Source organism: Rhipicephalus sanguineus, chromosome 2, assembly GCF_013339695.2.
Source record: "Rhipicephalus sanguineus isolate Rsan-2018 chromosome 2, BIME_Rsan_1.4, whole genome shotgun sequence".
Classification (NCBI taxonomy): domain Eukaryota; kingdom Metazoa; phylum Arthropoda; class Arachnida; order Ixodida; family Ixodidae; genus Rhipicephalus; species Rhipicephalus sanguineus.
Window position 1 is genome coordinate 14,853,434 of NC_051177.1, and position 15,556 is coordinate 14,868,989.

At 44.7% G+C, this 15,556-nt stretch overlaps 1 protein-coding gene across 1 annotated transcript in view; it reads left to right on the forward strand.

Annotated features, from left to right (window-relative positions):
• The window catches only part of LOC119382442 (glutamate receptor 1), a 50,034-nt gene that overhangs the window by 22,284 nt on the left and 12,194 nt on the right, over positions 1-15,556 (forward strand). Inside the window, exons 6-9 of the mRNA XM_037650143.2 lie at positions 921-1,127; positions 5,819-5,926; positions 6,846-6,947; positions 14,080-14,265. Of these exons, the coding sequence (XP_037506071.1) occupies positions 921-1,127; positions 5,819-5,926; positions 6,846-6,947; positions 14,080-14,265 (603 nt within the window). The remainder of the gene's footprint in view (positions 1-920; positions 1,128-5,818; positions 5,927-6,845; positions 6,948-14,079; positions 14,266-15,556) is intronic.

The window sequence follows — 15,556 nt, forward strand, 5'->3', positions numbered from 1 at the left end:
TATTGGTTTTCCTTTGCTTCTTAATACTAGCTCCAGTTGCTAAGTGTTGCTTCCAAAAGTAACGCGAAATGTGAAGTAAAATAGAAGAAATTTGACAGTGAGCGTAGTTATTTGCAGCGCCCCCACCCGGGATTCAACAAAAACGTAAATTATGGCCTCCGAGATTTTTGCGACTACGAGACTCGAAACGAGATTTCACATTTTACGTTACTTTTTTTTAGCAATACGTAGCTACATAAGCAAGTTATAGGAAACAAAGGAAAACCAATACTGCTATAAAAGGTGACACTAAGAATAAAAACCCACCATCTACAGCTGCGATTAGAACCCGGGCAGGGGCATAGCCAAGGGGGGGGGGGGGTTGGGGGGTTTAAACCCCCCCGAAATTTTTCAATTTTGCTTGCGTATATATACACGCACACATACAAACGCACGCACGAACATACATAAAGTATGGTTGAACCCCCCCCGAAAAAAATTTCTGGCTACGCCCCTGAACCCGGGGCTTTTGAGTGGGAAGCGGGCATTCTACCCCTGCACCACTTTGGAGGAGCCGCGCTCAACTCTTAAACAACGACACATTGCAGACTACGGATCGCAGCGCCACAAGAGGATTGACCCTGTTTGGGCTTCACTTTCTGTACATTGGTGCTGCGGCCGTTCCGAGCACTCCCCTGTCCTAGGACACTATACTTGTGACAAGCGGAAAAGCATGCGTAAGTTCTCTCCCTATCATCGAGAAAACTGTTCTATCTCCGTTGCTGACGCCCATGTTATTTTTTTCTTTCTCGTGTTCTTATATTTTAGTGTCACCATCATGATGCCGCTTCTGGATATAATTGGTGGTAGACTTCCGTACTCGTTCCGTGTCGCGTTCTCACAGTGAAAGAAGCGCAAAAAAGGTTCTTTCTTCGTAACAGGCTGAAGAAGCGGTGATCGCGGACTCGGCGCAGCTGCTGATCGGCGCGTATCGCAGCCTGCGGGAGGAGCCCCCCGCTCGCAATGGGGACCTCTTCGAGGACCGCGTGCGTGTGGCCTCCTCTGGGGCAGCAGCCACGTCGCAATGCGGTCGCATCGCCTACCTCACCCACGAACAGGGACGGGTGGTCGACTCGTACCTCAAGGGCGTAAGCATCCGGCACTTTTACTTGGGCTACTTACACCTAAGTCAGGCCCGTAGCCAGCGGGGAGGAGGGGGGGACCTGGCCTGATTGCGTGTTAGAATCATTTGGCTCTATCTAACGGCGGGTAATAATAATTCATGGTGTTTTATCTACCCAAAACCACGGTGTGGTTTGAGGCGTGCGGCGCTGGGGGGCTCTGGAAAATTTCGACACCTGTGGTTCTTTGACGTGCCTTGACGTCGCCCGACACAGTGGTTTTCCGGCTCCACCGAAATGGGTTCGCCCGTGCCGGGATCCGAACCACGGCTTTTGATTCAGGAGCCGAGCACCGTGACCACCTTGAAAGAAGAGACCAGCAAACAGAACGACGAACACGGACGCTCACTCGCCACCGAAACTTTATTTCTAACGAAGCAGAAACCACAGTACCGCCACGACGGCTACCACGGTGGGTAAGATACAACATTGATTGTCGCAAACATATTCGGGAATAGTGCCGCCAGCGAGCGAAGCACATGTAAAGAAAGAAAGAATGACAGACACAAGACACCACAAACGCGGACTAACTGCAAAGACGCACAATGGCCGAAAAGAAAGAAGGCACAAAAACACCATTCTTCTGCGCCTTTGCAGTTGTTAGTCGGCGTGTTTGCACGTCCTGTATCTCTAACCCTTTGGGATGCCATCTATGAAGAAATGTCTGTAAGTTCATCAAATCAATACAATGTTATTTCAAGGCAGTCGATAATATATTGCAACAAAAATAATGTCGTAATACGTTAATTTATGTATGTTATGGTAATCATCCTATACTCACATTGCCCTAACATGTTCTAAAGCCCTAAAAAAATTAGGATATTTACGTCGAACAATGCAGAATGCCCCAAAAGATATTAAACTTTTAATGTATAAATCTCTTGTTCGCCCTATCATCGATTATGCCTCCACGGTCTGGTCACCTTATCGACAATGCGACATAATCAGACTGGAAGCGGTTCAAAAGAAAGCTGCGCGTTTCATTTTCGCAGGTACGACCGTTATTTCTCACCCTCATCAGCCCTACATGAGCTAAAGCTAGAACCTCTTTCGGTACGCCGTGATGTGGAATCATTAAAATTTTTGCACAACATAATCAATAATTCATATCGCATTTCAAACACAGCTTTTTTGTCCTTTGCCAAGCCTTCCTCTACGCGTAACTTCCATAAACTTAATCTTTCTACCTTATTTGCGCGCACTGACACATTTAAGTATAGTTTCTTTCCCCGCACTATAGAATTATGGAATTCCATACCTGGCCACATTCGTTCACTCCCCCTGAATGATTATGTTTCTATTCTTGTTGAAAGTCATTATGTATAACAAAAGTGTAATTCCTTAATTGTTGCAAATTGTTCTTGTTGTTACTTTTCGTGTATCTTTTGTTTGCTGCGACCTTTTCTGCACTGTATAATCCCACTCCTGCAATAGCCCTTTCACAGGGCTGCAGTATGTAAAAATAAATAAATAAATAAATAAATAATATGTAAATAAATATCTATTTATTCTGAAGCCATTCATGCTCTGTTTCCGCATAGAAAGATTGGAATCTCAGGCTAGAATGTAGTGCAAATTCGCTTTCGGTTATGTTCATGTTGGGCACAGAAAAATTGCACTTTTGACGCGTGTCGTGGGAAGCGGCACGTCGAATGACTCGTCGAATAAGGTAGTAGCTTTAGCAAAGTGATCATATACAACAGTACTGCAAAGTGAAGTTAAATGAAGCTGCACACAAACATGCTACCGTACCCACTAGCCCAACTCTCAATACTATTGTTAAATGAAGACACATTTACTATGCAGGAGGTTCAATTCATCCAAAGCTCAGTGTATCTTGCTCTTTCTTAGCACCTAGGCGATACAAATAACAAAACCAAGTGGTGTACACCATTGTGTACATAGCGTCTCAAAGGTTTAACATGAATACCTACCAACTGGCTCAGCTTACTGTCATTCTAAGGGACAGACACACAAGCATTCATGGCTTCGATTTGATTACAATGGGTGTTACGGGTTCCTATTTTTCGTATTTTCTTGTTAACTATTTTTTTTTCTTTTTCGAAGTTCAAGGTTTTGAGATCTCAGCACTGATTCATTTCGACACAGTGGCTATTGTATAGTGACGCGGACCGTCGCGAAATGAGCGGCCGCAGCTCTAGGCATCGCCTTCCCATGGAGCGCGTCAGCACTTTTGAGAACTGCACACGGCAAGCAAGCAGCGGCGTTTCTTATAAGCGATAGGTTGAGGGTTCGCGCGCACTATTGCGTCGCTCGAAACATAGTTGAGAGCGCTGCAAAACGGTGGCGCATGAGCGCAGTCACGTGGTCTTATTTCATATTTCGGGAGATTTTTTCAATCTTCGCCCTACAGGGCGTGGCCGCCTTCATGCGCTTATCTCGAGGAAAGAAGGGGGCGGCCGCCCCGGCTGCCCCCTGGAGCGGGCGGTTGCACGTCTTGTGCTTTCCCCGCGATGTCCGCGCTGTGAAGCCACAGAGCGTACGAAGGTCACTTCGCAGCGGCCGCGTTTGCGAAAGGAGCGCGCTGTTCAAACAGAAATAAGTAACAACTGTGACAGTTCGCGCTCGTCCTGTGTGTACCTGTTCGTTCGTTTCGTGCGTCCTGCTTTATGTTTGAGCAGTGCGCTTCAAGTGTCGAGCTGTGACGCATGATAGTTCGCGCTCGTCCTGTGTGCGTTCTTTTCGTGTGTCCTTTGGGCTCGAGCGACGCGCTGACAATTTCGAGCTGCTTTCCGTTCTTCGCGTTACATTCCAATTTATTGCTATCGCATTCATTGCTTCGCCGTTGCGGCGAAACTGTGACTTTTTCTTGCTTCAGGAAACAGTGTACAGGTCTAAACGGATTGCACGGTACAGATCTGAAAGAGATGACATGTTCCTAACTCAGTACCGAATGAGCTCAGTGGTGGGGAAAGACCTGTGATGGTAGAAATGTCGTGCCATCACACGGCAGCGCAGCCTTGTTGTTTGCCAAATTGGTGTGCGTCGTAGAGGATGGCGGTGGAATTAGTCACTGCAAAGACGGCCAGCGATAACTCGGACGTTTTCTTTTACAGCAGAGCTGTTACCCCCGCCGTTGGTCAGGTTCGCGATGTCGACAAGAAACTATCATCATCATGCCCACGCTCGCTCGCTTAGTCATCTTCTGCTTAGCTAAGCGAACACGCATGGCGCGCGCTCTCCCGCTGCGCGGATTTGTCCGGCGTGGAATGCACTAACTCGGACGGGCGAGAGTACGAGTACAGAGAGAAATTAAGAGATAGAAAGAAAGATAAACATGGAGAGAAAGAAAGGGAATATATATATATATATATATATATATATATATATATATATATATATATATATATATATAATGCCTTTCTCTCCATGTTTCTCTTTTTCTCCCTCTCTCTCTCTCTCTCTCTCTCTCTCTCTATATATATATATATATATATATATATATATATATATATATATATATATAAAGGAAAAGAGATGACTCTTAAGTTCTCGTTTTTCTTTGTTACACACAATATTAATGAGAACTAACAGACAATAGACAATATAACATTATAACGGACAATGCTTTCCTTGGCGTTATTGTCTATTAGTTCTATATATATATATATATATATATATATATATATATATATATATATATATATATATATATATATATATATATATATATATATATATAAAGAGGGACAGAGAGGAAAGAGAAAGAAACAGAGGCACCCAATCGAAGCCGATCGATACGTAGTCCATACTCGTGATTTACAATGTGATCACGTGAACACTTCGTTCATCGGGGTGTGAATGCACGTGTGCCTAGTCAAGCCAAGACCAGCCGACTGCCGACCAGCTGTGCTGTGCCCAAGCCTTGCACGACTCAGTGCAAGCTGGGCAATGTTTTTGTTTAAGTTCCATTGGAAGAGCATTAAACTCGGTGTGCAACAAGTGGTAGGCACGCCGTTACTATCGAAAAGTTGGCCACGAAATGAAGGCAGAAAACGGCGTCGGTTCGTTTGCTTCTCGTTCGACGTGCTTCTGACTTGAATGCTACTTGCGATCTTGGTCCACTGACTACGGATTCATGGCCTCTCAGAACAGTATGGCTCTACCGGAAACGAAAGTTCATTTGCAAATACACATGGCAGGCGATCGGAAGAAAGTAGATCTGTTCGAACAGCAAACAGCCGACGTTCTAGCTGATATCAAACGAAAGAAGTTGACCTGGGCCGTCCACGTCATGCTCAGGACAGACAGCTGGTAGTAAGTTAGAGCAAGGGAGGGCATATATACCAGGAAACGGGAAACGAGGAAGGCGGCGTGCTTGGTAGAGCGGTGAAATTGCAGGTACAAAACGGAGACAGCTCCCGTAGGAGAGGGTGAACTCATGGGCCTTCGTCCGCCAGTGGAGAATGACGATGATGAAGGCCAGCATACAAATAAAGCTCAACAGTGGCTCTAAATTTACTGCGAGCAACAGGGAAAAATGTTTTTTTCATAACCACTTTTTTTTTTAATTTCAATCGCCGTTCAGGTGCACCAGCTGCCATGCAGTTGCATTGCAGTGAACACGCGTATGATAAATGTTCTAGTAAGCACGAGCTACGTAACAGCTCTGACTTTCTTTCTTCTGTCCTTTTTAGGTTGTATTCGACGGAAAGACAGGAAGAGTCGAATTCGACGAAAGAGGTTGCCGCGTCAATTTCACGGCTGACGTGATTCAAGTCAACGGAAAAAACCAGTGGCTTAAGGTGAGCCGACCGCACCTTTAATTCTCCCACGCGCAGCACAGAAAGAGACATTGGAGGAAATCTGAAGAAAAATATTGCGCAGAAGCCATCACCGCTAGATGGCAGCCAAGGTCAACGCTACGTTATGGAGTCAAACCCGCAAATATCGAACTCACCAAATAATGAAACGGGAGTTTGTTCGATACATCGTATAACCTGACATAAAGCTTTTAAAGAATTTACCGTAATTCTAGCGCAGAAGTTGGCTTCACAGCACTGCTTCGCGATAATGCAAGAAGGCCAGATTCTCGGCATTAAGCGGGGATTTATTTTGACAGCGAAGCTCTGTATGGCCAGGCTCTGGCAGATAGCGTCCGCGGACAAAACAACGCGCAGGAAAACAATTTTTTGGCTCCCCTCGCCGCCACCGATGCCCCTTTCACAAATGTCGCGATACTTCCCAGTACTCGTTGTGGCCCGAAACTTTTCAAATTTTGCACGTGGATACACACCCGCACACCTACGAACGCACGGGCGATTTGTAAATATTCATTTTCACGAGCTCAGAGTGAGCTCGTGAAAGGCGGCTTGTTTGCTCTAGGCTGCAACATACGCGATCTTCATTAGACAGCAGCCGCAAGTCCAAAAACCTCTCATCTTCAGTCATTTCGGAGGCGAAGGCGGCTTCAAACACTCAACAAAAGAGGCGCCCTATAGAATAGTTCATACATTCCGAAGAACCTGCCCGTGTGTTAACAACAGTGTGAAGAACAGGTTCATCCAGAACTAATAAAAAGCCGTCAACACAACGAAATACTTTGAAAACTCCCAGGTCGTCTTCTCGTCCTGTGTTCGTTTCTGCGCGGTGTATTCTGCTCAGCGATGACCCACCAACGCACCCAAACCTTCTGCCCTTGTGAGTTGCCTTTTTACTTCGCAGATTGGGACTTGGTCGAGCCGTGGCTTTATGTCGGCTGGACGACAAGACAAGGTGACCTCGAAAGAGGACAAGGACTACGTGCATAGGGTTGCAGCCACTCTGGTGAGTCACCATGCAATTGACCGAGGTTGTCGGCACAATAAGGCTGATGGGCAACTAACCAACTGAAATGTTACTCTCCCTTTAGGTGACGCTAAAGAGAGCGAGCGCATGCCTCTTCTCTCACGAGACACTCATAGCATTTGATTCAATTGCAGACCCAATACATTAACTAATTTTAATTCACATTCGAGTCACCTTTGAGTAAGTTTATTTCACATGTATTTCACTATGAATTCACCGCTGATTCCCTTTAATTCAACTTAATTTACATTTTATTCATCTTATGCACTAGCCATCACTTCTCTGGGATCGCCCCCCCCCCCCTTGTTACCAGGGTGTCGGAACGGAACGAAAACCGAAAACGAAAAACGAAAAAAACGATATTTTTGACCGGAACGAAAACGTAACCGAAACTTTATCTATTATTTCGTTCCGGAGTGAAACCGAAATTTTTTCAATCGTTTTTCGGTTCACGAGAAAACTTCGCAGTCCGGAACAACTGAGTTCATGCAATGTGAGCATATCTCAGGGTACAGTATTAACGCGTACCTCAGGCAGCAATTCCAAAGCAAAGATATGTTGAAATTGTGCGAAAAAAGGAAACAGTGGCAACCAGAGATGTTGATAATAGCGCAAGTGGTCTTTTGCGGGCCTGTCACGCAGGCCAAAGTGGAGAGGGCATTGTCGGCGCCGAAGTTTGTTACAGCGAAGGCTCTTATGAGATCAGCACAGCTGATTTTGGCACCATAGTTGCCCGCCGCCGCCCGTGTCCGTGACCACTATCGCGTGAAGTAAGAAAAAATAAAATGAGAAACAAATTTCTAGGATCGGATGGGATTTTAACCCGCGTCCCCTGCGTGGCATTCGAGTCTTCCACCACAGTGCCACGCTGGTGCTTATAACTCCTTCGCAAAAATACTCTATACAGGCGTCATGTCGGGCAAGGAATCGTGTTAACATAGGTAATACAGCGTGGCAGAAGAGTAAAACGACAACCAGCCATCACACAATGCTAATTCCGCAAAGAGTGTGTGGTTTAATGCTTCCCACCCACTGCAAAGTGCTCAGCCATAGTTCATCGTCATCAGCCACAGCACAAAGCGCACATAATGCCTTACAGATGTGTAGCGGCTACCACGATTCTCCGAAGAACCACGAAAAATGACATAGTGGGAACTTCGGTACTTCAGAAAAATAACGATGATTTATGGCGTAGTGGGTACCCTGCATGTGTACTTTTATCAGCTGCCCCAAGAGACTCTACAACGGGCTCTACAAAGTCCGCTCTTCCAACTTTCGCTGTGACTGTGCTGCACATTCCGCGCAGGCCTGGCAATCTTTTTATCAAAACAGCGGTCTCGCACATCACAGAGTGCACTCAGTGACGTGCTGCTTCTGAGATCGTGCTCACTCCCTTGACACAAAGCACTGAGCCCACTAAAATTGTGATTGAATTTGGAAAAAATAAATACTATGACTTTGAAGGGTATACTGGTTTGTGCTAGTTGGTAGGAATTCATATGTACAGGTACTTCCGCTCCTCTGAAGAATGTTTTACCCTTGTCCGGCTTTCTTAGGAGGAAGGCAAGTAACTACATCACAAATCAAATGTTTTTTTATGATTACTTTAGCTTCAAATTTTTCCATAAAAAAAACGTTACGAACCGTTACGGAACATTATTTTTTCGTTCCGGAACAGAAACGGAACGGAACTTTTTGCGGTGGAACGAAACTAAAACCGAAACGAAAAACATTTCGTTCCGACACCCTGCTTGTTACCATTTGTGTTCAAGCCACCGTATCCTTTTTCTTTAATCATGAGCCATATGAAACTGTCGTATTAATAAATAAATAAGTTGTGCGATTCAACCGACACGGCACTGTGGGTTGTGAAGGGAACTCATATGGAGGCCTTCACATTATTTTGACCATTTCTTTTTTTTTAACTTGCAGCTCAGTCCATGTAAGCGAGCGTTGTCATCGCTATCGAAATGTGGCCGCTGCAGAGGTAAATGAGGCCGCAACCTCAGCAGGAGAACGTCGAAGCCTCTGAGCCACCGAGTCATCTCGAAATACGTGCTCAAGGCATCGAAGTACACCCGTTTGATCATTCTTCTTACTGATTCCCCTGACATGCTCGTAATGTCCATCAGGTTGTGTAGTTCTTTGACGACAAATGAAACAAAGCCATCAGTTTACTGCCTTGTCATTATGTAGATGGGGCAAAAGAAGCTGTCGACATAAGATCACAGCATTCTACGACAAAATGAAAATAAAAATAAAGTAAAACTTAAATCTTTCGTACGGTATTGCCGAAATGCATTCATCAATAAAAATGCGGAAGAATGTGCAGTCAGTTCTCGTGAAACTCGAAAGTTACTTTATAATATAACAGCCAAACAAAAACAACTGTTTGTAAACAGGAAAGGAGGAGGATAGCGAGTCGTGACCACAGCATTGCTATCAAAACTTCTACGTTACTTAGTTACGGAGTACAGTACACCGGGCCATTTGGTATTCATTCATTATGTAACAGCGCTGTAATTCATTATGTGACAGGACACAGCGCTGTAACAGCGCTGTGTCCTGTCATGCGTGTGCCTTCGAAAGTTTTCCTGCCATTTTCGCGCTGTTACATAATGAATACTTACTTACAATTTCAGTTGCTTCTGGGGCCTCCCGAAATGAGTGAGGCAGTGTCACGGTTGCTCCTTTCCAATTATCGATCGTGAAGTCATGTTCTATGCTTCCAGAATATGAATAATAATAATGAAATAGCATGCCTAACTCAGTATTATTCGATCATTTAGGAGAAAAAGCCTAAATGTTAAATGTTGCACGGTCCTCGGATGTCGATATGTTCTCAGAAATGTTGATATAAGAAAGTGCTTCTGCTGTCTCATTCATCTAAGAAGCGTCTTCAGTGATTAATAGCCAGAAGCCTCAGAATATGCTGGGGAGTTCCTCGAGCTACTTCGAGCGCCTTCGTAATCGCAGAGGCACGACACCCCCCCATTTGCGGTGGTCAGAGCTGTAGAGTCCTATCAACACCACTTCTGTGCTTTCATCATCATCATCATCATCATCATCATAATGTCTACGCCCACTGCAGGGCAAAGGCCTCTCCCATGTTCCGCCAATCAACCCGGCCCTGTGCTTTCTGCTGCCACGTTATACCTACAAACTTCTTAATCTCATCTAACCACCTAATTTTCTGTCTCCCCCTCACGCGTTTGCCATCTCTTGGAATCCAGTCAGTTACCCTTAATGACCACCGGTTATCCTGCCGACGTGCTACGCGCCCGGCCCATATCCATTTCTTCTTCTTAATTTCAACTATGATATCCTTAACCCCCGTTTGTTCCCTGACCCACTCTGCTCTCTTCCTGTCTCTCAAGGTTACACCTATCATTTTCCTTTCCATCGCTCACTGCGGCGTCCTCAATTTAAGTTCAATCATCTTTGTAAGTCTCCAGGTTTCTGCTCCGTAGGTAAGTACCGGTAAGATGCAGCTGTTATATACCTTCCTCTTGAGGGATAGTGGTAGACTACCATTCATGATTTGATAATGCTTGCCAAATGAGCCCCATCCCATCCTTATTCTTCTAGTTCTCGTAATTAGTCTCCCGCGTTACTCATCAATGCAATGTCATCAGCGAATCGGAGGTTACTGAGATACTCTCCATTAACTCTTATCCCTAATTCTTCCCAATCTACGGCCCTGAAAACCTCCTGGAAACACGCGGTGAATAGCATTGGAGAGATCGTGTCTGCCTGCCGTACGCCCTAGCTGTGGCACTAACTGAGAGAAACCAAGCTTTCGTCAACACCATCGTCGAGGAGTACAAAAATCTCCTACCAAGACATGAATATTGGAGCTCAGATGTGTCTTATCCACAATGGCGACTTGTAGCCCCTAATATTGAACTTTACATAGAAGGAATCATTCGCAAGCGAGACATGCGTATGCTAGCAGCACAGCAACTGGCCTTATACCAGATAACCTTCAGGTATCCTGGTTATACACAAGTTTATAGTCTTGTCAAACACATTAATCTACGGCCGCCTTTGTCATTCCAGAATTGGACCAAATCAAGACATCTAAATTCTCTTACGTGACACCGCCAACTGCATCAGAATTATTTGCAATATTGGCTTTGTTACGGTACATTATTTCATTAACACAAGCAAATAAATGGGTCATCCTGTGGGATTCCCAGGCAGCTTCATCGTCACCAAATAATGACATCAATTCGAAAAATTCAGATTTAATTTACGAGGCATTGAAGGAACTTACAAAAGCAAGCGAACAAAACCAAACAATACTGTTCCAGTGGATGCCTGGCCACTGCAATATCCCTGCAATGTTGCAACGGATGAAGCAGCCGGACAAGCACATGGCATATATGATAGATCGGGACTACCTATAACACCAAGTGAATTACGGCACATACTGCCACAGCTGTGAGCTCGCGGTTGGAGAGCGACATGGTTTGATGGAAATTCAACATAATCAGACCTATTTTGTAAACACCGTGTAATAAAAAAATCACAGCATATCCACGGGGTGAATGATGATGAGTGGGGCGAAGCTACGGAGGGAATCATCTGTAAACCGTGAAACTCTTCCGTGAAATGCGCCCAGTACATAATATAAAGAGTGTGAAACATCGTGTATATATTAAACATCAAACTTTTATTGTACTGTTGGTTTACGTGGTCCCTTCATTGTCACTTGTGATCGGTGAAATGCAAGGAAGAAGTCCGCTCCCGAGCGAAAGTTGAAAGTTGAAAGAGCGAAAAGTTGAAAGCTCACTAGAGTGTATCGCCCGCAAAGTATGTCTTTTAGTGTGATTTAACTCTCGTACGGCAGGGTCCTCGCGCCGTTGCCGGTCCACCTCGCCCGTTGACGATCGGGCGAGGTGGCTACATATAACTACTACACTTTAAGAAAAACATCTGGCGTTCTTTCGTTCTGCTTTTACAAAACATCTGGCGTCTTTCGTTGGTTTATTTCATCAATCAACGGCGTTTTGAACAAAATTTTTATTGTTTAATCACGCACAGGAGAAATCTCACCAGGCACTACCTTGGAGGTAAACAATGGCTGCTAATGGCAATGAGAGACAGAAGAAGTCGGCTTTTAGCTAACACTTACACTTCTACTTCTACTAACGTTTCCTACTGGAACATGCCAATGGCTGCTAATGGGGAATGAGAGACAGAAGAATTCGGCTTTTAGTTAACGCGCACGCTGCGAATTTTTTATTGTTCAACAACGCACAGGAGAAATCTCCCACCGGCACCACCTTGGAGGTCAAAGCGTAAGACTTGTTACTCACTACTACGACCACGACGAGGGACGAACGGGTGCCGCCTTAAGGAGCTTCGCCCCTAAAAAAATGTACTTGTGCTTAAAAGTGGGTGATTCCACGAAGATCGAACATGCCTGTCCGGTCGCAATTTTTGTTTTGTCCTGGGTTTTTTATATGTTATGTGGGCACATTCAAAGTGCACGAAACCTAAAATTTTATTTCCGAGAAACGCTCCCAGCGTGCCAAAAAAATATTTGAAGGTGGCGGCGCGGGCCTCTTGTTTTTGCTCACTGCAATGTTTTCGGACTTCACGGCCGAATTTAGCGCGAACTATAAATGATGTGTCGAAATTTTTCTTTGCTGGTTTTAATACGCATTACTGTGAATTACGTCCATGCTTCTTTTATGCTGTCCTCGAAAAGAAGAAAATGTGAAAAAATGGCAAACACGGTTGAAATAAAAAAAAAGGTCCTAAGTTTGAGGCGCCTTGGCGCCTTTGCTATTACAAACAGAAACTTGAAAACAATGTCAAATATAGAAAATAGGCTTTGCAACATTTATGTGGAAGATCATTTTCCGACAGGCAGCGCAAAAAAAGAAAAAAAATAGTTAAAGAAGCGAGTTTTTTTCAAAAAAGTACGTTTTCAAAAAATAAAATAAAGAAAACTCCGGTCTCAATCTTGACGACAATTTTTTATCGAAGAGCGCTTATGTCAGTGAACAGACGGTTTTAATATCATATGTTCTCATTTGCTTTGTTTACGAGATAAAACTGGCCAAAATGACCCTTGCAGTGTGTGCTCACTTCAGTGCGACTGATAGTTGTCATCAGCTTGCATCGCACGTAAATCTAGTTTTAATTATTTTCCTGCAGTAAAACTTTGCTCTGGTGTCTTGTCGTCAAGAAAAATCTATTCTCGCCCCGCCATGGTGGTCTAGTGGTTATGGCGCTCGACTGCTGACCCGAAGGTCGCGGGATCAAATCCCGGCCGCGGCGGCTGCATTTTCGATGGAGGCGAAAATGTTTGAGGCCCGTGTGCTTAGATTTAGGTGCACGTTAAAGAACCTCAGGTGGTCGAAATTTCCGGAGCCCTCCACTACGGCGTCTCTCATAATCATATCGTGGTTTTGGGACGTTAAACTCCAGATATTAAAAATCTATTCTGAAACTTTAATTGTGTCTAGCGTGTGCGGGGGTGGGCTGCTGCCGCTCTCTAAAGGCCTAACGCGTACGCAGTTTGCAGCTTACAACCTCAACTTCCCCGCCAGTATTCGCTGATCAGAAGCACGCGAGACACCGCGAACACATGGTTTAGGTCACTTTGTCAAAACTCTCCTTGCACACAGAATAAAGCATCGCTATGCAGGAAGGCCAACTTAATCTGTAACTAAATGCCACAATCAGCGGACGCGCTGTTATGCAGTTGTTTTCTCACTGCCTGCTTGCTTCCCTTCCATTACGTGCATTGTACACTCTAACCATCTTCCCCATTCGACGCACACTGTACCTAAACAACATTTGTAAAAAGTTAGCTCAATCATTTCCGAGCCGTTTATTTCACTTCCCGCTATCACATGTTTTCGGCGTCGCAGATAACGTCTTCCTGTATCATCTCGACCTTTACCTCAGCGTTTCAACAGCCAGAAAACGTGCGGTGCGGCATGATTAAGCCATGAGTGGCCGAAGCTGCCCAATTGATGATGTTTTGTTGCCACTTTACTAAAGTGCTTTCCCACGTCGAGGACAGCAGAGGTCATTGGTGGCGCCAGACGGAATTGAGAGGCTCGGTGTCCAATTTCTTTTTCCTCCAATCCAGGCAGCGCCATTTCTTATGCGGAAGGCTCGGCGCATTGAGGACGGCCGGGGTGAATATGAAGGATTCACCAAGGACCTGATGGATGCCATCAGCCGCATCAGCGGTATTAAGTACGCCATTCATGTTGCCAAGACAACTGGCCTGGGGGACTCCTGGGAAGGCATGGTCAGCGAGATCCTGAATGGGGTAATGACAAAGAGACAAATTCAGTACGCTGTCCCGGCATATATGGGCCCAATGCCAAAGCAGCACTGTTAGTCACTCTAGCATAAATTATTTGCAGTGCGAGATGCTTTAGAATTACCTTGCACCTAGTGTTTTGGTTTTCACTAGACTGTACTTACTTCTATATCCACTGTGCACGAATAAGTAAAAAAAAAGTCAGAGCCTTTGCGCTATATGTACGAAGATGGAACACCCGTGAAGCTTTTTGTTTCACTGACAAAAAATAGTGTGACTTACTCCATGCAATGGAGAGCAAGATGCATTTGGTCGCGTCGTGATAGAGTGCATCGGTGTATTTTTGAACGCTGACAAGAGTTAGCAGGGTCAGGAGCAGAAATGTGATAATCTGATCGTCATTCAGATGCAAACCAAGAAATGCCACACGCTCCCTTATGCACTTTCTAAGACGACTCGAAGCCGAAAGCCCTATTCTTTTCTCCTCAGCTCGAAAGCAGCAGATAAGCACCAAACACCACACGAAGGGCGATCCGCTAGCGCAAGTGAGATGACTCGCCGCTTTTTACGAAAAGATACAGCGCCTAGGTTCATTAAAATTTCATCACTTCCTTGTCACGGTACTTCCGGTCTGGCGCAACAGAGAGGCCGCATTTTCAGCGCGCCGGGCGCGATCAGTTTCGATTTCGCCCTTAAAATTCAATGATGAATATGTCGAATTACGTGCAACTTTCACGATTTCTAAATAATTTGCTTGCCATAAATCAGCGCGCACTACAGCTTTCTAATATAAACAACTGCCGTATAGTCAAGAAATAAAAGTTAATTAACGAGTTTTTGTTAATTAGTCTCGCAAGTGTCATTTAAATTGCTGCAAAGTATTTCCGCCTCAACATAGAATACGTGTGGGAAAACGACTGGAGCGTGACTGTCCTAGTATTTTTATAAAAAATCTGTATTGTCTAAAACAAACTGCATGCTACAATTTATCTACATGGTGTATGAGCTATCCATTGACTAGAGACTTTTTATTTAGGGGGCGTTCTTATTTGTATATTTCAGACTTTGCTCTGTGGTGTTATTTAAATTTTATATTGTAGGTCGCTCAGATTTTTTACGTTTTGGTTTTATTGTTAGCATGTTGTGTGGTATGTATTGTATTTTTAATCGCCCTGGTCTTACTGTGATAACGTCTTTTTCTATATATAACTGACTGTGCTGTACGTTCGACCCCTTCAAGAGCTAAGCAAGGAGTAGCCGGCGCCTTACTTAGTTCGCCAATATGTCCAATGTAATA